At 43.9% G+C, this 22,394-nt stretch overlaps 1 protein-coding gene across 1 annotated transcript in view; it reads right to left on the bottom strand.

The window, feature by feature from the left end:
• The window catches only part of LOC308284869 (vertebrate ancient opsin-like), a gene marked incomplete at both ends in the record, with an annotated part of 113,207 nt that overhangs the window by 71,940 nt on the left and 18,873 nt on the right, over positions 1 to 22,394 (bottom strand). The window contains one exon of the mRNA XM_080725595.1: positions 14,731 to 15,059. Coding sequence (XP_080581721.1) covers positions 14,731 to 15,059 — 329 coding nt within the window. The remainder of the gene's footprint in view (positions 1 to 14,730; positions 15,060 to 22,394) is intronic.

Below are 22,394 nucleotides of genomic sequence, written 5' to 3'. Positions count from 1 at the left end.
CGGAGGGGGGGTCCCCAGATGATTAACTTAATGTGCAACATTGTTTTCTCACTCAACAGTAAAAACCAACATAATGTTTAAGTGTATAGAGGGTATCTACACATTTTTTATGTGACAATTTAAGGACCTTTTAACACCTCTAAAATGACAAATTGAACATTGGCCAAATTGTCAAATATTAGAGACAGACATTGTGAAAATAGCCGATCTACATGCTATTTTCACAATAGAACCATGTTATACAAAATGTAATGCCTCAACTCTTAGTGCTTGTCAGGGTTGGGGGTCCCCAGTTAAAATATGATTATTTTGGAGGTCGCAGCCTGAAAAGGTTGAGAACCACTGGTCTAGCCTGCTGGTACCGTCCTACGGCAGTGTGCATAGGAAATGTGGTGCTGATGATCGGTCCAGCCATTTGCGAGATTATCTCCCAATCACATACCGGTACATACAGACAAAACACACACAGACTGACCCTCTTGTAAGACCTCTATAGCATCCTGCAGACCCACCCCATACAAATATGATGTGATGCTGTTGTTCTGATCTCAACGCAGATTTTGTGTGAAAAAAGAGGCATGTACTGTATGCACCTGTTCTTCCTATAACTGCCCAACAACTGAATGCTGAATAAAATATGAAAAAAAGAAAGAAAATGTCACCTTTCCCTCGTTAGAGAGATAAGTGTCTAGAGTCTAGACGAGCTGTGGAGTTTTGGTGCCCAAGGACAGAGCACTTTACTCCCAAGAGTAACCGAAGAGTCAAAGAACTCATCTGTCATGATGTCTGAACCTAGGACCTTGGGGTCACAAACGTGCTTCTCTCATTAGACAGACGATTGTGCTTTTTTTTTTTTTTTTTTACAAGACAATGGCACACGTGCAGTGCTTCAATAGATAAAGTGTAGAGAGACTGGAAAGTGTGGGCATGACAGAGGCAGGACAAACATCATGGTATCTATTTTCTATGGTATCTATTTTCTATATTTGTCTGAAGTACCAGCTCTTATCCCTTAACTTAAAGGCCAGTCCATACTGTCTCTGACCACCGAACCTTTCGTTGGAAAGGTATTCTTAAAGGTAAGCATTACCCCGAATTTGAGTTCGGAATGATGCACGTCGGAAAGTCGGAACTCTCAGACGAAAGGTTCGGTGGTAGGAGACAGTATGGACAGGCCTTTAAGTTAAGGCATAAGACCTGGTACTTCAAAATACAGCCCCATAGGTCCAGAGCTGGATTTAAACGTGAGAAACCACTGTTCTTTTCCAAACCAATCCAATTTAGGACTCATGAGTTAACGGCACATTTGGTTTGTGAGGTTAGCTCTGGTCACACAGACACAAACGTATGTATTGTACGGTATAATGATTATAATCACCAGTTCAGCATAAAATTCTATATATTTTTTGCCAAACCATAACCCAACAAAATACCAAAACATTATATAGTTCTAAAGTTTTACACAGTACATTAATGATAGTTTCAGCAGAATCATCCACACTCATAAAAATGGGAGCAACACAGACTATTCACAAAAGCATGTTTTGGGTGTGCTCATGCTTCTCTGGCTATATGAAAAAAACACCACTTAAAGCCCTGTTTTATTCTTCCAATCTACTGTGTAATATAAGCTCACAACACATTGCATCGAAGCTAGATCAGCTATTTTATCTATTATTTTCAACATGTTCGAAAATGTTTCACCTATGATGGCATCCCCAAAACAGGGCTGCCTGGGTTGAAAGTGTTTTTTTTTTTTAAATAACCCCACCTCAACTCGCCTCACCTCGGCTCATCTACAACCTTCACGCAAAGACAAAGTCGTAAACAACGGGGCCAACGTGGAGCCGCGGTTCATCTGTCTGGATTAACATTGTCCCCGGATGTCTGTGAAGAGCAGGAGGCATAGAGGACAAATCCCTGTGCTGATAAACACCTCATGTCCCATTACAAGGTGGACACAAGGCCGGTAAATTGGACTGCAAGCCAACAGTCACTGCGAACGGAGACAGTACTCTGTCGATGTCCCAGACACGACTGTCTGAACGGACATAAATGTCTGTCTGTCTGTCTGTCTGTCTGTTTGTTTGTTTGTATGTCTGTCTGTCTAATCTCTTAATTCCTTTCTTCTCTTATATCAGAGATAGATAGACAGGCAGGCAGGCAGGCAGGCAGGCAGGCAGGCAGGCAGGCAGGCAGGCAGGCAGGCACAGACGGTGATGATTGAGACAAAGCATGACTTGGACCCATCCACACTGGTCTTGGCGCAGTCGTTGGTGGTAAAATCAAATTGATTCTGGTTCCTGCCCAGGGGGAGCATCGCTTTATTAGACTGGAGAATTTGGCTGTGTCACCTATCACTATTAATTGGACGAGCTCCGCGGCCGCCTGATGGGAGACGTCTGCGCCACCGTTTTACAAGCGGGAAGCCGCTGGGACAGCGCAGAGCGGAGCGCCCCGGCGAGCGAGAGAGAGCAATTTGACGTGTGATCCGTTAGAGAGAGGGATGGAGGACAGGCTCCACGGGGGGAGGGAGAGAGATAGAGACGCACAATGTGTCAGGAAAGGAAGTAGACAAAGAGAAAGATAGGGGGGTAATGTAGAGGACAGGACCAATCAGGACAGAAGAACAGAAGCCAACACCTGCCGCTGCCTCCTCTGAGCCGACACTCGACAGAAGAGTGAAGGGAGGGAGCGCTTGATAGCAGGCCTGGAATTTCATCATTTCAGGGGCAAGGCCACTTGGCCTTTGGTGTTGTCCATTTTTTGAGGGCACAAAGGCCAAATGCCAGGGCAGGAAGGCCATCAAATAAAACAAGATTGTATAGTCCATTTAAATAATTTGTTGAATTTAAGGGTTAGGGATGATAGCCTAATTTGCAGTGAAATACTGTAGATCAGGGGTGTCCAAACTTTTTTCAAAGGGGGCCACATTAGAACATTTTAAAACACTTAAGGGCCGACTATCTCCTCAAATAATGTAGTTTCGGTCGGACCATAACAAAGTCACATAAATGTATCGATTTTAAAGGATTTTATTTAACTATCATCATCAATATTCAATATAAATGATCTTTTGTCAGGTGTCTGCTCTGAACAAAACACGAATAACTCAGCCTTACCAAATGTAACCAGACATGCTAGGTAAAACAATACAATAAAATTGCCTTTCTTCAACCTCTTCACAATGAGACAACAGGGAACAATCCTGACACATTTTACTCTGGGAAAATATTCTTGTTTGGCGGTGTTGGCGGGCCGTTTATAATACAATTTAGGGATGAAGCCAAGGGCCACATAAAATGTGTCCTCGGGCCGCATTTGGCCCCCGGGCCGGACTTTGGACACCCCTGCTGTAGATAAATGATGGTATTTACAATCTGATCCACGCTCAGCTCTGCACCAATCAAAGTCATTGGATTGGTTCAAAGATGGGGACTCAGGGGAGTTAAGATTTCAGAATCTCAACAAAGGTCTCTGGTGACTACATGACAAGAAAGAGACACCGTTGTCTAATGTCTACATAATGACAAGAAAGAGACAGAGGAGAAAGTGGTACAGTCAGCTGGAGCATTAAGGCCACTGTATCCTCAGGTCATGCCATTGGTTTGAGGGACACAAGGCCAATCTGAGTGGCAACGGCGGCCATGGCCTTCATGGCCTCCATGAAATTCCTGCCTGCTTTATAGTTTTAGTGATGGAGGACAATGAGACAGACAGCCATAAAGCCCTATATAAACTATATAACCTTTTCATGTCAAGGACCCACAAATTGACACTTATTGTCCCACAGACCCCCATTTAAAAAAGATATCCCAGGGACCCTCATATAAGAGTAGATTTTGATGGCTCTAGCAGTGATTCTCGATGATTTTAATTTCAAGGACCCCCAGTTTGACATGCATTAGGCTACGGACCTCTGAGTTACATTGGATGGGACCCTCTCATTTGCACGGGAAGTGGAGATTATGTTTTCTTTTTATATTTTTCTTTCTTCTTTTTTTTTTTTAACTCTAGAGCCGTAGGTCTTTAAAAAATGCCATATGGCCAGGTCTTGATAGTAGACCTATCAATTAAACGTGACTGTTATCTCAAATATAACGACAAGTAAATGTTTGCGCGCCCTGTTTTTTGTTCTGCTCTGTATGACTTTGACTTGTTGATTAGCCCACAACTGAAATATATTGCTAGAAACATGCATATAAAGTTGACCTCGGACATTGTTTTGATTGATTGATTGATTGCCGTTATATTGACAAAAATGTACATACCGTATTATTTCCATTGTGGTGCTTTGAGTATCAATCAAGGGTCATGGGTGGCTTGTGGTGGACATTTTGTCCATGGACATACAAAATGGGTAGCCAAACACAAAGAGCTAGCCCTAAATGACCATATTAACTCATACAGTGCCTATCCCGAACTAGTTCGGGATATTCGGGATCAAAAACAATTTTTTATTTGCTATTTTACTTACCCCGAGCTGCTTGGAGCAACGTGGGTGGTCCCGGCTCGCCCAGCGCTCACCAACGAGAGACGCTAGATGCTCCGACGATTTATTCCATTGAAAATGGTTTAAAATAAAGTTTAGACCCCCCCCCAATGTTCACCCAATGTTCATTGTAGGCGGCGCGACGTATTCCAGGGTGCCTATCCCGAACTAGTCCGGGATATTTAATGAAATGGAATAAAATGATAAGAGGCCTTCTGAAGCCTGGCCTGATTTTTCTAGCTACTAGCCGAAAGCTAGCAACGTCCCGGCCGGACGTTATTTGCGAACGAAATCGCCAATCTCCGCCTAATCCAATGAAAGACCACATCTTTGAAGGCTTATATCTCTGGATTGTGTCTTTAGGGAAGCGGCGCGAGGTTTATTTACCGCGAAATCGCCCAAAAATGATCTTTTAGATGACAAAATGGGAATAGCCATTCTGTTAGCATTATCATCCGGGACATTTCCATGACGTGCATGAACGTGAGCACGTGAGGTCCTGGAAGGTGAGGTCCTGGAAGCTAAAGCGCTCGCCTATGAGAGATGCGCTGGCATTCTATGGCCCCTAGAGGGCGCTGGCACTCAATGAGTTAACAGGTCTGAAACTCAAATGTGTGCAAATGGAACCAAATGGACCCCGGTGTAAATGTGTGCGTGACTTTATTGTTGGGGAGAAACATCTTGATCAACCTGAGGCTTGAGAAGCTCCTTTTCCCCCCCGATGCCACTCACAGGTGTTCACAGACGGCTGCTGCACCTCCTGGAGCCACTGCCGACCCCTGACACAAGGCTATTTCTCTGTTATATACATTATCATACTGACTTTCAGCGGGTAGAGATGTCTGCCCAGATGTCTGTGCAAGGTCACCCCTCTAGCCAGTGTTTGTATGGAGTCTCAGACTGAAACTGGTGCTTAGATTTTCCCATTCTCTCAGGGGGAAAGACCATGGCATTTCCCATCTCTTCTACAATTTCACGCGCATGTGTCTGTGCTGATGCAATCCCTAGTACTCCTGCAGGAATTTCAGCACAACCCCGACCTCTCTTTTCAGTGCATCGATTCGATGGTTGCCAGTGCCTGAGCTCTGTTGAAGTTTGCTCTTACGAACGGGCCGGCACGTTGTACCAGATGACGACCCAAAGTATAAATCTCCATGACTTTACTTATTCCGACCCGGGCTTTTTGCTGTGAAAGTCATTTCGCCGCAGTGTGTTTCTCGGCAACATGCATCTGCAAGAGCTTTGAGGGCATCCATGACGTTGGGGAATTGATAACACAGCACTTTCACACTATTAATTCTACATTGGAGTGGTGGAGATTGGCTTGAACATCGCATGCTGCATCACATCTTTCATCCTCTGTGAAAATCTCCCAGCAATGCACCGGCTGCCTCGTCTCTCAAGATAGACTGTTGACTCACACACAAGTCTAGTGTGCAGAATAATATTTTGCATGTACGACTTGGTCAATTGTATAGCCTTGGTAGCTGAGGTATAATGATCAGCATTTTCTGTCTTTGCAAGTGTTCACTCATTACTGGATAAGACTGCAGGGCGAGGAAGCTCGCCAAAATGATCTCCCATTGTGAGGATTGTGCAGGACATCGTTGTAGCCATGCACTGAATGCTTGGTTGCAATTCAAAGGGAGACACTTGACTATAGATAGGAGCCCTATCATAACACTTTTCCACTGTGTGTGTGTGTGTGTGTGTGCGTGTGTGTGTGTGCGTGCGTGCGTGCGTGCGTGCGGGGTGGGCGGGGCGGGCATATCTTTACTATTGTACTATTGTTTTCAAGTGCAACTCCAGCTTGTGCCAGCTCTCCATATCATGTTGTTGTTGAGCACTGTTTTTGTCTGTTCATGATCTTGCAAAATGAGTTTGTCACCCGCACATCTTAAAGCTGCCTCTTGAGAGATTGTTTTCTCACTTCCCAAAAAACAGAATCTAATGACTGTGAGTAGAGCCGCGGAGTTCTTCTCCATTTTTCATCCTAATGAAAGGAAAGAACATCAGTGTCCCGTGGGAAGTATAGCTCTATAGTTGAAGGGTGCCCTCGTCACAAGATCGCAGCGCTGCTCGTCTGGGTGAAGATTTTAAAACCTTTTTAACTTTTAGACCACATGTAATCTTGCCTACTGTATATAAAAAAAGATCTTTCAAGTTATTTTGCTCCCCATTCATTAACTAATGAGTTGAATTTGTTGAGAATAATTATGACAGCACGCACGCACACACGCTCGTGTGTGCGTGTGTGTTTGTATGTGTGTGCGCAGGCTATCAGATCAGATCTGCTTAGATTCTGCACAGAGAAAATACATGTTCAAACATTTTGACAATGACATGACCAAAATACCAGGTTAGAGGTGGCTAAACTGGAGCATTAATGTTCATCGACATCCATCCATCCATCCATCTTCAACCGCTTATCCCGAATCGGGTCGCGGGGGTAACAGTTCCAACTGAGACCTCCAGATTTCCTTATCCTGAGCAACTTCGTCCACTCCCTCAGGGAGTATACCGAGGCGTTCCCAAGCCAGTTTGGAGATATAATCCCTCCATCTGGTCTTTGGTCTGCCACGGGGTCTCCTCCCAGTGGGACGCATATCGAGGACCTTCCTAGGATGTTTTGAAAGGAATTTCTATTTCAACTTCAATTTGACCACTGTAATTGCGTTAGCTCATGCAGGGCATGCAGAGTCACATACGCCCCAGCTGTAATCAGCTGTTACGTCTTCGCCTCCACACCTTTGTGCTGTGCGCTTTCCCACTCATCTGCACCACAAGAGGGCGCCACAGCACACCACAGCAGACCTCTGCACACCTGTCTACATTCCCAATCTCTCTCTATTTGCCTCCTCCTTGCTGTGTTTTGGTCAAAAGTCCTAAAGATCATATCTGCTTTCAATCAGCCACACTTTCCTAGACACCAATCACATCTCATTCCCTCAACAAGGCAGTCAGTTTAAATACGGCTTCCTCCACTGGATCGCTGCTTTTCATTGCTGCCACACGCTGCTGCTGATGGGAAAGCTTGCCTCCACCAGAGTCCACCACCCTAGCTAAAAAAAAGAATAAGATGGAGATCTCCCCCTAAGGCAGATAATGTGTTTGTTGAACAGAAATTCATGGCTCTAAAGTAAACTGGAATTCAGTGTTCTATGGCTTTAATGTTAAAATGCATTTAATTAAGCCTGAATCAAGTCAACCTTCTGTTTCCACACAAACCACTGTTGGCAGGGGAAAAACTAAAACTGCCTACGGGGCCCCCTGGTGGTGGCTCAGGGCCTGTTGGCATTGGAAACCGCTGAAACAGCTCCCCCTCTGATAGGGGGAGACAGTGCGAGCACACCAATAGTAAAGATGTGCACGCACGCACGCACGCGCACGCACACGCACTATGGAGCTCACACGCACACGCACGTGCACACACACACACACACACACACACGCACACACACACACACACACACACACACACACACACACACACACACTCACTGAGCTCATTCTTTATCAGCAGACATGATGCAAACCATTTCAGTGAGCAGTAATCCTGGAAAGATTGCTCAAGGACTAGCTCTTGCTAGTGTGCGTGCGTGTGTGTGTGTGTGTGTGTGTGTGTGTGTGTGTGTGTGTGTGTGTGTGTGTGTGTGTGTGTGTGTGTGTGTGTGTGTGTGTGTGTGTGTGTGTGTGTGTGTGTGTGTGTGCGCGCACACGCGTGCATGTGAGTGTGCTATTGTGCGTGTTCCCTGGGGAGACGGCACAGCCTTCCAGACATGCAGTCTCATCTCGTAACTCCTTGGGTCTGTCAGGGACGGAGTGTGAAAACCAAACAACGTCTCCCTCCCACTGCCCTTCAGGGCCTTGGAGCCCCAGCATAAAACTAAACTACACTCTCTGTGCAGGAAGGAACCAGGGACATGCTGGTGCCCTGATTCAGCCCGGGAAAAAGAGTTGGAGAGGCCCTCATTGCACGCTATAGTGGGAGATCTCTCTATAGCGATGCTGCTACTCAAAGATGTGCCATTTCAGATCATGACAAGTGACAAGCCAGTGGGCCAATTACATGAGTTATATTTCGTTGTTGTCAGGTGGAAACCTTGTCGGGTCCAAAACCGTTTGTTTTGCATTCATCATTTTAAAAATGATTTAAACTAGTGAAAACAGCCGATCTACAAGCACACAACGCCTCGCACCGCGAGGCGTTGTGTGCCTGGAGATGTGCTGTTTTCACTACTTTTTATCTGACAGCTGGCAATCAACTACTTTTGTGAAGCAGGGCTTTGCTTTGCGAAAAAATTTACAAATTTGAAACTTGGAGATACGAGGTTGACGATTTACTTTGTTGGCTGCCCAGCCCCCAAAATGGAACGAAGGCCGACATTTTATTTAGATTTTTTTCCTAATGGCCGGCCTGGACCGGCCATGAATGAACCGGCCGTTCGGGAGTTTTCCCGCTTTTCCCAATGGCCAGCACGTCCCTGGAAGGAACCTTCCATTGTGTGTTTGCTCACACAAAGAAGACATAACCACTATCGCTGGCCGGACAAAACTGAATCATCAAAAAACAACCGCGCTTGCAAGTATAGGCCTAGTAGTCTTAAAGGAGCGTTTAATGCAGCAGCAGTCACAGACAGGTCATTCCTTGTGTAATTCACATAATTTTGTGAATTACAAACAGAGTTTGAAAAACAAAATATCAGCTAAATAAAATATCACTTACACATATTGACCAAATATATTGATATCGTGATGATAATATTGTATTGTAACAATATCTTAAAAATAATAATACAAATAATCAACCTACAAGCTCAGAAGTGAGTGAACTTGTAATGTATAAAATAGGGCTTATGTGATTAAAACCAGGAAAAGAGAATTATTAGTACGATTAGTAAGTCATATCAAAGTCCAAGATCCACGAGACTCTCATATCACGATATCGATATAATATCGATATGTTGCACAGCCTAGAGCAGGGGTGGGCATGTTTGATGATGGAGAGGGCCACTACATTTTCACACTCACTCCAGAGGGCTACAATGCATATACAAAGCAAAAATAGCCGATCTACAAGCTCAAAACGCGTCGCAGTGCGACGCGTTTTGAGCTTGTAGATCTGCTATTTTTGAATTTTTTCAAAAAAAAATGTCTTCTTTTGTTTTTAGATTTCAAATGCATTTATATGTTCTTATGTTAACTTTATGAACTTAAATACAAATACATTGGACATAAAAAATACAATAACATTTTAATACTAGTCATTTAGCTACCAATATAGACTGAAGTAGCCTAATTAAAGTGGGTAATTTTTCCATGTTTAGAATTGTAACAGCTGAAATCAATAATATATCAGTACTCCAATATCAACCTGCGGGCTGTGGCCCCCGGGCCGCCAGTTGCCCAATGCCCATGTATGGCCTATAGAGTCATATAGAACGTCATCAACCCTCCGCTGCATACTGTTGTGCTCCGAGATGAGGTCCTACGTGGATATCCCTGGCCTGCAGTGGAATGCCTCCACGCCGAGGTAGATCACTCTTTTTTTTCCAAAATTGTATCCAGAAAGTAAAGGTATTTCCACGCTCCCCAGAGTATGATTTTCCATTCCACGGTACATAAAACATGCATTGAGTTGGGAAACAGTTTAAATCGCTTATTTAGTCTCATCAAATTTGGAAAAGCCCCCGGTGGCAGGTGCCAGTAATGCTCCCTTCCCATTGTAGCAGAATAAGGAGCAGTACTGGCACCTGCTGCCGCCGGGGGAGTTCCGGTTGAATGGGAAAACATTACACTGGCTGACAAAACTAGCGATTTAAGCGGTTGTTTCATGCCGTAGTTTATGTAACGTGGGATGGAGAATCATACTCTGGGAGCGTGGAACTACCTTTTTGGATACAATTTTGGGAAGAGGGTGATCTACCTCGGCGTGGAGGCGTTCCACTACAGCAACAACGTACTGTGGGGGGCAACATAGCTGAATGGTTAGGGAGCCCACCTGGGGAACCAGAGCCCCTGGTTGTCCCAGGCTTGATTCTAGGCCAGGGTAGCAATGTCGATGTTTGTCCCTGAGCAAGACTCTTAACCCCTAATTGCTCACACGCTCCTTGTGGGCAACGAATCAGCTGGGTTGGGCTGGAAATACTGAATTTCCCTCGCGGGAGGAAATAGTTATCTATTATCTATTATACTGTATCAAACACTAGAACTCCTCCACCAGTAGTGTATCAGGGGAGGACTTTGTATACACAGGGACAGTCACAGCACCCAGGGTGATATTTGGGGATATGCAGGATGCAGTTTAAGCAGTTTATGAGCCATCACTATTACAAACAACTACTGTTGTAAACATTTTATGAGTCCACACGGGTCCAATAGCACCATGGTGTCGGTGGGTTTTTCTCCCGCTGCCTCACTCCTCAGGCTGCAGCCTTAGTTCTTAGAGATTATGATCCATGGTGTCGCCATGGACAGGACAGCTCAGTTTTAGGGTCGATGTGCACTTAAAGAGATTGATTCATATCAATAGCGGCTCCCTTGTGACTTCAGTTGCTTGACAGCATGAATTAAGCAGCTATACGAGGTGCATGAGACAAGACAAATGAGGCAATCAGACGTCATTATGTCAAGGAGCATGATGTACTGTACATCAACTCGGAGTACAAATGGAACCAAATGGACCCTTACTAGTGTATAAATGTGAGGGTTCCAACCGGTTCTGCTGACGATTATATTCTCTGTAGAGCACCAATAATACAATTCTATTTCAAAACATTTTCAGACAGTGGAAGATTTTGTGATTCTGTGAAGTTTCTCTAGTGTGTGCGTGCGTGCGTGCGTGTGAACAATGTGCCAAACACAACAAACACTACTTACAATAATGGCACCGGTCACACCAGAATAGGCTATATGCACAGCAGCCATTTTGGAGAGAAGTTGGATGGTCTTCTCACTTCCTTCAGAGTAATGAAGGCTCTGTTCCATTCTGCTCAAACAGAGTCAGGGTGCTGATATTGTGCATGTTGGCTCACTAGAAACACTCTGCTACACCAGGGGGTCTCAAAGTGTGGCCCAGGGACCCTTGTGCTTCCTTGGGGGTTTCAAATGACCCCTTAAAAGGTGTTATTCTGAGATTGTTCAAATGGAACCAAATGCAGGCGTAAAATGTTTGAGAACTACTGTGCAACATGAAATGGAACAGAGCCTTCATTAGTATCATTGTTAACACCTTTGAAGGAAGTGAGAAGACCATCCAACTTCTCTCCAAAATGGCTGCTGTGCATAGAGATGGCGGAGGAGGAGGAGGAGGAGGAATAAGACAAGTCAGTTTATTTATGAGAACATTTAGAATAGCCGGGGCTGGAAGCTTTGTATAGAAGAGGTGACCCAGCGAAGAGACAGGTGTTTTGGCAATTGAGTATCAGCAAGCTGTCGCCAGAATGGAAAACAATACAGAGCCAAAATGCTTTACATATTATATCAATTAGTATATACTTTCAAGTGATTGTGAGGCGAATGGGGTGCTATGTATTCACTAGGGGTGTAACGATATATAACTAAATCAAGATATATATCGATATGCAAAAGCAAAATATCGTACAGTTTGGCTTTGTATCGTATCGTATCGTTTTACAATGCAGATAATCGGTATCAAATTGTTTTGCAATGCAAATAATCGATTTCATGGAAGTATTTCCAGTATTTGTGCCTTGTATTTAGCAATTTTAAGAGGGAAAATTAAAAAGAGGGGTTTAATTACTTTTCCATTCCATATAGATACCCTTGGTCTATCGATAAATGTGTGTAATCTCTGTGTTCATGTCAAGGTACAGGTTTGTCCATATTTGTTGAAATATCATTTCCATGAATTTGCTAGAGAATCAATCACACACACACACACACACACACACACACACACACACACACACACACACACACACACACACACACACACACACACACACACACACACACACACACACACACTCGCGTGCATACACTCTCACGGTTCTTGTTGTTTGTCATTCAGTATCCTGTTTGAATTCTATGTTTTAACTTATTCTTGATTATTATCATAGGTAAGAACCTTGTATAAGCCCTATATGGGCTTCCTTTCTTGCCTGCACTCATCCATGTATTTTAATAATGTTTTACCTTGTACTGTTTTTTTACTGTGCAAATAAAAATTAATAAATCAAAAAATCTAATCAAATCAAGCACATGCATTTTGTCCCTCATCATCATTAAAATGAATGAGGGGCAAATTATTTTTCCCTACTGGTTTGACCAATCCAATCCAATCCAATCCAGAACTGTGTCCTCACCACCACAGCCTGGAGCCCAGGGGCGTCAATTGGGTATGGCAGGGGTGTGCAGCTGCCATACCCTGGGTCCAGGGGGGAAAATAAAAGTTACTTTTAAATATAAATCCATGAATGTCTCTTTGTCTATCTGCGCTGGTTATTATGTTGTTAAATTACAGTAAAATAACTACAAATGCAAAATGTAACAAAATGGTCACTTTAACAAGGTATTATAATTATATTCTCCACACTTGTATTCTCCCCAGCTTGACAAAATGGTATATTCCCGGGTTCCGCAGGTCAGCTGCACAGGTGCAATGCATTATTGTTAATTGTGGCACGTTTACTAAGATGCTAAGTTTAGCTGCACTTGAACAATCATTACAGGCTGCCATATCCAGCCCAAGAAACCGTAGAAACCTGTATGAAAAACTGTCAAAAGTCTTTAAATAGCCGATCTACATGCTCTGATCTGCTATTTTCACAATAGAACCGTGTTATCCAAAATGTAATACCTCTTTTCCATGAGGACTCCCATCTTTGCCATACCCTAGCTTTTGCTGAACTGACGCCACTGCTGGAGCCATTGACAGAATGCCCTCAGCTACCGTTATGTTAGCATTAACCTGTCCTCCACCACGAGACATGTTGGCTGTGTAATCATCGTTTATAAATTATAATCAAATAATCATGAGTCTCTCGACATTACCGGGAGCCCCCGTCATTAAATCAAAAGCTCATTTGTTGCCTGACATGGGACATTTTAGTATTTGTCACTCTGACATGGCAATCAAGCGACATTGTTGAGCTATCATGACTGCCACGATCCCCCCAACCCAAACCCTATTTTCGTCAATGACTCAGTCCATCACCTGTCACTCGGTGCAACATTAATAGCGCTCTCAAAATGCATTGCTGCGTGTGATGTTTCGCAACGAAAATGGCAGATCTACAAGCTCACCACCACCCGATGCGTAGCGAGCTTGTAGATCTGCAAATTTTGTTGCGTGGCACCGTGTGCTTCTAGGGTTGGGATCCTTTAGGATTTTAACCATTCCGGTTCCTTAACGATTGATATTTAAAACATTTTATATAACAGCGTAACAGCGTAAAGTAGCAGATCTACAAGCTCAAAACGCAAATGCACTTCGAGCGACGTTTCCAGCTTGCTGATCTTGATGCTTTTGTGTGACGTATGTCTGTAGTATGATCAAGTAGGGCATCAATTCACGGAAAAAGTCAAGAAACACAAAATGTTGGAATATGGAGATTCCTACCCTAGAACCCCTCCACCAGTAGGACACAGGGGACGGCAGCACCCATGGGGTGACATTTGGGGGATATGCTGCACTGCTGCAGTTCACACCATCCATGAGCCACCATCGCCATTACAACAACCGCTTAAACCAGGGGTCTTCAGCATTTTCAGGCCAAGGACCCCTTAGCTGAGAGGGAGGGTTAGGTTAAAACAGGTTAGGTTAAAACAGGGACCCCCCACTACATACCGGTATGTATAACATTTTGTTGCAGATTTTCATCGACTTGTTTGACAGCACTGTCGTCATGCAGTCTAAGTTGGATTTGTGTTAATGTGTTTTTCAGACATTTAACCGCTTGAATCTTTTACTCTGTACTTGGTCTGCTCTTTTTTTTTATACCTCTACACCAAAGCTATTTGCCAAAAATAGCCGATCTACAAGCTCTCAACCCGTTGAGAGCTTGTAGATTGGCTATTTTCGTCTAAAGTTCTCTTCAGAATAGGAGTGCGAGGGTTCTTGTTCATTTTAAATAATAATCCTATCACACAAAGATGTTGGCGCCCCCCCCCCCCCTGTAGTAACTCTGAGGACCGCCTAGGGGTCCCGGAGCCCCTGTTGAAGACCCCAGGCATAAAGTTTTTTATTTATTTATTACAGAGTCCAACAATGTTACCTGTTTGATGGCCTGCAGCAGCTTGCCGTAGCACACCACGATGACCAGGAAGGGCACGAGCAGGCAGAAGACGAACAGGCAGACGATGTAGGAGATGTTGTTGGCCGTCTTGCCGGTCCAGTCGACGGAGCAGGTGGTGCCGGGCCCCTCGGGGCCGTAGCGGCTCCAGCCCAGCAGCGGCGGCGTGGTCCAGAGCAGCGAGTAGCCCCAGGACACGGCGATGCCCACGGACACCTTGCGGTAGTTGGAGACGTCCGCCTCCATGCAGCCCATCATGGTGCTGTAGCGCTCGAAGGAGAGGGCGGCCAGCGAGATCAGGGACACGATGCCTGTAGTCGGGGGATATTAATACATTCTGGGAATAAATTCCTATACCAAGAAATGTTGTAAAGTTTGAAATTCAAAATCCCTAGGAGAGTTTTTTTACAGCTGCTGAAAGTTGGCCTCCCATTAGTCTTGCGTAGCCAGACAACTATTCCACAATCTCCCCCACTAAACTGTGAAATGTGCCTCATCACTAAACCACGCAGCAACGGCTACTTCCGATACTCGCCTTTCGGGAGCTGCCGTTCCAGAAAGGCGAGTATCGGAAGTAGCCGTTGCTGCACTGAACTGTAGTCCCACTGGAAACATAACAGAAGCACACTCGCACAGACAGAGTCATTCGAGCGGCATATTCTTGTAATGGGTGTATAGTTTGAGAAAACATTTGAAAACATCATGGAAGTAACACCAACAACACCAGAGAAAGACGAAATAACGCCCCCAAAAATGTTGAAAGGAGACATAACGCTTCCAGTAGGACTTGTTATTGCTACTGCACCAAGGGAGCAGTTGCGTCACATCTGCTCTATCTCGCACTCTGCCCCAGACTGTATGCCGGGAGCATTTGCAAATCGCGGAGGCAACAGTCTGGCTCTGGCCACGCGAGACTAGCCTCCCATTGACTACTATACAGGAAGAAAATTCCCCTGAAAAAAAAGTCTGCTTTAAGTAGCATGTGAGGGGTCTAACTAGGGGTTTGTCATGATTCTGAATCCATTGCAAGCATTTTGTTTTGCACAAAAAATATTCCTTGGGCTAAAAATGGCCCCCACTAAACTATGAAAAGTGATGGCGTTTTTAGCCCAAGGAAAGTGAATTTAAAACTTTGTTAGATGTGTTACTAGACACCTTTACACACACATTGGTGAAGACTCTTGGTAAGGAATTTATCCCCAGATTTGACATTCTGATAATATTCTCTAACTACATGGTGGGAGGGCGTGTTCAGCCTGTACACACACTAACGCACGCACGCACACACAGACACACACAATAAGTAAACAGTGATGGAAGAAGTACTCACATGTTTTACTCAAGTACAAGTATAAATCAGCGATGCACCGATATATCGGCCACATATCGGTATCGGACGATATTTGCCGCTGTCGGTCAATATCGGTATCTGCGAATAAAGTTGACATTCACCGATGGCAGTGACCAATATTTATCTGTTGTTCATGAGGATCAATTTTGTGCCGGCTACGTTGGTGTGTTAGTTATCTGCAGCCTATCATGCTGTAGATGCTGAACAGTTATTTTTTATAATGAAGATTTATTTCTTTCCCTTGCACAGAAAGGGGAAATAATAACACTAAATACTGAAAATGAAATAAATATTGGTATCAGCATTGTCTCTGTTGTTATTTTAAACATCGGTATTGGTTTCGGCCAAGAATCTGCATCTCTAGTTTCAATGCTGAAATGTACAGATAAATCTGTTTGTAGAAGTCCCGTATTCAAAATGTACTAGTATCGCCATCAATATATACTTAGAGTACCAAAAGTAAAAGTACTCATTGTGCTGAATGTCCCATTTCACAAGTAAAACATGTATTAAAGATCTTTTGAAAATAGCCCATCTACAAGCTTGTAGCTTGTCCATTTTCAAATGGCTGAAATATATCTACGGCTATATCTCTAAGTGTGACACAATGTGCTACCGGTAAGTGTGTTTTGTAATCAGAATCAAAAAACTACAAAGTAACTAGTAACTGAAGTTTTCTTATAATTGTAGCCGAGTAAAAGTACTATATTTTCCTCTGACATGTACCGGTAGTAGGGCAGAAGTAAAAGTAATGAATATTGTAAATACTCTAAGTTGTACCTATGTACAGTACTTGAGTACATGTTACTTTATAGGGGTGTAACGATATAGTAACTGTATCGAAATATCGTTTTTAACTTAAAAAATCGAAGTATATCGAAATGAAAACTGCTAAAAATCGAATCGTATCGTTTTATTTTGTATCGTATCGAATCGGCAGTGCAAAGAATCGATTGTATCGATACTACCTACCTACTACCTACTAGGACAGGTTTAATTACTTTTCCTTTCCATATAGCTACACTGGTCTATCGATAAATGTGTGTAATCTCTGGGTTCATGTCAAGGTGCAGGTTTGTCAATATAAAATGTCCATGTATTTGGCAGATAATCACTGTGTTTACTTATTTATATCCATAATAATACATATGTCCCTTAAAAACCTGCACTATCCACACCTTTCACACAGATTTAAATTATTTGCTAAATAGTTACTATATCGATTTTAAATCATTGAATCGAATCGTGTCGTATCACCATGAATGAACCAATATCGTCCATGTATCGTATCGTCAACCATGTATCGTGATATGTATCGAATCGCTATTAAAATGTATCGTTACACCCCTATTACTTTACAACACTGTAACAGGCCCAGCAGCAGACTACAGTGTGCAGGGGCGTCACAAGTGGGGGAAAAGTGGGACTGAGTTACTAGGGCCCAAGGCGGAGGGGGGCCTTAATTATTTTATACTTTAGCTATTGAAAAATAACAGATATAAAAGATATAAAATAACACCGCGGCACTCGGTGCCGCGCGCTGTGAGCTTGTAGATCTGCTATTTTTTGAAAAGTTGTGAAAATGTGTGCAAATCTTTGAATATACTGTTTTTAAGTGAACATTTGTAACTCAAATTTTGCTTCTAAGGGGTCCCTGGAACTAAATATTTTGAGATGGGGGTTTGTGGCCAAATACATATCATTTTGGGGCTCCTTCACATGAAAAAGTTTGAGCACCACTGACATAGAAACATGGGTTTTTCTGTGAGCTTGTATATCTGCTATTTTTCAATAGTTAAAGCACAAAATAATGCGTAATAATGCGTTCCCGGTCTGAATGGGTTAAACCGCCTCCCCTTATGAAGAACATTCATGGGGGGCCCGCAGTGAATCCTTGTACCCAGGGCCCAGAATTTGGTGCGACACTCTTGACAGTGTGCGACGGCAACACTACACCTAAACTAATACCACATTTAGCAGCAGTTAGGTCATGCGTGCAGCGGGAGTGTCAACCCATAATGAAAATTTCACGCTTTATGGAGCCATCAGGGGAAGACAAATAGTCAGTATTTGTCCAAATGTTTAGCCACCTTATCTTCAAAAGTAAATAGAATAAAAACAAAAGCGCGGCATTGATCTTCAAATATTTCAGTTCCCTGCGGTCAGGTCCTCAGCAGATGCAGGTTGTAAATCACGTTGCGTGCTGTGGCTGCTCGACAGAGCCCATGAAATGTAGCAGGAGATAACAGTGGACGTCCTCAAGCGGCGCAGAAATGTCCTTTCCCATCATAACAACTCAATAAACATGCAACGCTTAAAACAGTGTGCACTCTCGCCCTCTCTCTCTCTCTATCTTCTTTATGGCTCTATATTCTGTGCCCGTCTGCTTTCTCCTTCGCTGTCTTCTCTCTGTTTTCTCCCACTTCATTCTGTCGTCCTGTCCTTTGGTTGTCGCCGTGTTTGAAGTCTAAACGCTACTGGTGATCAGAGGGCCGTACAGCAGTGGTTCTCAACCTTTTCAGGCCGCGACCCCCCAAAATAATCATATTTGAACTGGGGACCCCCCCCCCCCCCCCACACACACACACACACCCTGACAAGAACTTGGAATGTAGGAGTTGAAGCATTCCATTTTGTTTGACTCTGTTCCATAGATAAAACATTCCAAATTTCGTGGGATTGGCGGTATTACAAAAGGTTACACCCCGCCACTCCGACATGTCTCCTTTCCTACATGTCTCCATTCCGACACTAACCCTATCTCTAACCCTAACCCTAAACTTAACCTCTATGGAAGTGTCGCCACTCCGACAATAAGAAGTCAATCTCGGAGAGGCGACATGTCGGAATGGAGAGCGACACCCATTACAAAAGTATCTAGATATATCCATGAAATCCCTGGAAATCTCTGACTGTTTTGTAACAATAATCCAAATCTACAAAGTAATTTGTAACTAATGTTTTCAAATGTAATGTAGTGGAGTAAAAGTATTTTGATCCGAGATGCAGTGGAGTAGAAGTAAAAGGAAAACTGGAAATATTCAAGTAAAGTACAAATACCTCAAAATTACAGTAATTTTGAGGTATAGTAGAGAGAGAGATGAAGCAGGGACCCCCGCTACAGTATTGTGTAAATGGGTGATGCAGATTTTCACCGATTTCATAGATAGATTCATACCATAGACTTGTTTGACAGCACTGTCTATGTTGGATTCGTGTTTTTAGTTAACTTGACCTTTCACTCTGTACTTGGTCTGCTCTTTTTTACCTATACAACACACCTATTTGCCGAAAATAGCCGATCTACAAGCTCTCAACGCCTCGCAGTGCGAGGCCTTGAGAGCTTGTAGATCGGCTATTTTTGGCTAAGGTTCTCCTCAGAATAAGGATGCGAGGGTTCGAGTTGTTAATTTAAAAGAATGATCCTATCACAAAAATGTGTGAAGAGCTACTACAGGGCCCCCCTGTAGTAACTCTGAGGACTTCCTATAGGGGTCCCGGACCCCCTGTTGAAGACCCCTGCTATAGTGCTATAATGGCGGTCACCACACCACACCACACCACACCACACCACACCACACCACACCACACCATGCACACCACACCACACCACACCAGGAAATGAACACAAGCAGCCAGCCTCTGTACATATAGTGCCGCTTCACCGCTGAACTCGTTGCCTCGTGATTTGCGCGGCTTCATTCACAAACCGCGCACATTCCGAAGCAACTATCGATTAGCCAAAGATTGGACATGGAGGCCAATGCCGCTATTAGACTCTTATGTCCTCCCTTTTAACCCTGCGTGTGTTGTTTTGGAAGCCAATTTACAACATGAATGGAAGCTCATATAAAGGTAATAGCCCAGGGGTGTCTGGGGCCTTGGGCAGTTAATGCACAGACCATATGGTCTCTCCTCCTCTAGACTTTGACTGCCGTCTCGTCTCACACATGGCTCTCCTCTCTCTGCCCTTGGTTTCACGGCTTTCTGACGCTGACCTATCTGGAATAAAGCATAAAAATGCCAAAAATAGATCTTAAAAAAAGGGAAAAAAAGATTGCTGAGGCACTGCGGCCAAAAACCCTCTGAGAGCAGAACAGAGAGTGTGTGAGATAGAGGGGGGGAGGGGGGGAATGGGACGGAGAGAGGGAGGTAAATGAAGGAAGGGAGGGAATAAAAGGAGGATAGGTTGGTAGATGAGGACGAATGGGAGGTGAGGGAGAAATGGACAAAGAGAGGGAGGGAGGAATGGACAAAGAGAGGGAGGGAGGCAGGGACGTTCAGAGAATCTTAGAGAGGCTGAAATTGCAGGGGCTGAAATTTCTAAACGGGCCTTTTGGTGAAAACATCGAAAATAGCCGACCTCCAAGCTCACAACGTGTCGCGCTGCGACGCGTTGTGAGCTTCGAGGTCGGCTATTTTCGATGCTTGATTTCTACACATTTCTTGATTTCAACCTAAGATGCTGCATTCTAGTTCAGGAGAGTTTGGACAAGGCAATTCTCTTGAATGCTGCCTTCAGGTATGGCATGGAAAGGGGGGCATTTGCATTTCTTTCACCATAGTAAAAACTGCATTCATGGTCTGGAGAGGGCACTTTTTTACAGACGGATAAAAGAGCAGGGGCTCTCAAGCCCCCTTTGATGTCTATGTGTGCATGTGCCTGTTGGTAGATAAATGGTGCATTTATATAGCGCTTTTTATCCAAAGTGCTTTACAGAGATTGTGCATTACATTCACCCATCCACGCACACATTCATACACCGGTGGCGGAAGAAACCATGCAAGGCACCAACCAGCTCACCGGGAGCAATGTGGGGTTCAGAGTCTTGCCCAAGGACACTTCGACATTAACTCAGGGGGAGCCTGGATTCGAACTGGGAACCCTTCGGGAACCCTTCGTGCTCTAATAACGGTTTCTCTACCCCTGAGCTATACCACCCTGATCAGGACAAATGGGAGATGAGGGAGAAATGGACACAATAGAGGGAGGGGAGGGAGGAGTGGACAAATAGAGGGACAAACAGAGGGAGGGAGAAGGGAGGGAGGAATGGGCAAACGGGAAGGGACGGGTAAAGGTGATCCTGAAGAACAACAAGAATATGGAGGACGGTTGTGCACGCACACAACCATACATGGTCACCTTACCACAGCCACCTGTGTTCCTCTGTCCACATATGGCGTTACTCAACCCGTTCACATGAAACACGTGGTGAGCACTGAGCAGTGAGATGAAACGCTCTCCGCACCTTTCACAGCAACAATACGCCTTTTGTTTCTGACTACTGTGCTTCAGGATTGACACAATAAACTGGCGATTTCTTTATTACCATATTTTACAGCAGTGGCGTCAGTTCAGCAAAAGCTAGGGTATGGCAAAGATGGGAGTCCTCATGGAAAAGAGGCATTACATTTTGTATAACACGTTCTCTTGTAAAAATAGCAGATAAAAAAAAAAAAACAACACTCACCTTTTATTTTCTCTAATTTCAATCTAAAACATGAACGCTTGTTGTAAAAAAGAACAAAGTTGTCCTTTTAATAGTCAATAATGTTTAGCTTTGTTTTCCTACACACGTTGATGGACTTATTATTTCAACATATTTTTGATATAGTTAACAAAGGTAATTTTAGAAATGTACCCATATGGACCACCAAGTAATCTTGCCATGGACCACTAGAGGCCCGTTGACCACTGGTTGAGAAACAGTGGTCTGCATCATTGTAATTGCTTTTTTTCCTCCCCTCTCCTCTCCCTGGTTCCTAGCTGAACTCAGCTGCCATCAACTCTAATGTCATTTTGATCTTTAACGATTTAGTGCTGTCGGCATTAATTGATTTTCTTTGCGTATTAGGTATAATACCTGAGGGGAATTACATTCTAATGACTGTAGCATGAAATAATGATTATGGGAAGGTATACCTCTGACACACGTTGCTTCTAATAGTTTCGAAGGGCTCAAGTTGCCATCCTGACCCTTTTGATTTTTTTGTTAGAATGCAATCATGACTGCTTTATGTTAAACGTACAGCACCCCTGTTTGAGAAGCAGTGGTCTATATGAAGCCAAGACTCCTCAATAGAAAAAAAAAAACACGTCTACAGGGTTTCTCACTGGGCTCCTCGCCCCATTAGCTCGGGGTACCCCCTGTCCCAATGTCATCAATGTTAAGGACATATCTGGGAATGCCCATATTTGGTAATGTCCATATATGGGCATGTTTTGACATAACATTGTTGACTATCATGCAGGGCAGGCGTCTCCATAAATGGGTAACTGGTCCGATATACATCA

This window comes from Nannobrachium achirus, assembly GCF_963921795.1.
Source record: "Nannobrachium achirus genome assembly, chromosome: 5".
NCBI lineage: Eukaryota > Metazoa > Chordata > Actinopteri > Myctophiformes > Myctophidae > Nannobrachium > Nannobrachium achirus.
Note: the sequence above shows the minus strand (reverse complement) of the source record. Positions and strands in the feature narration are given on the sequence as shown.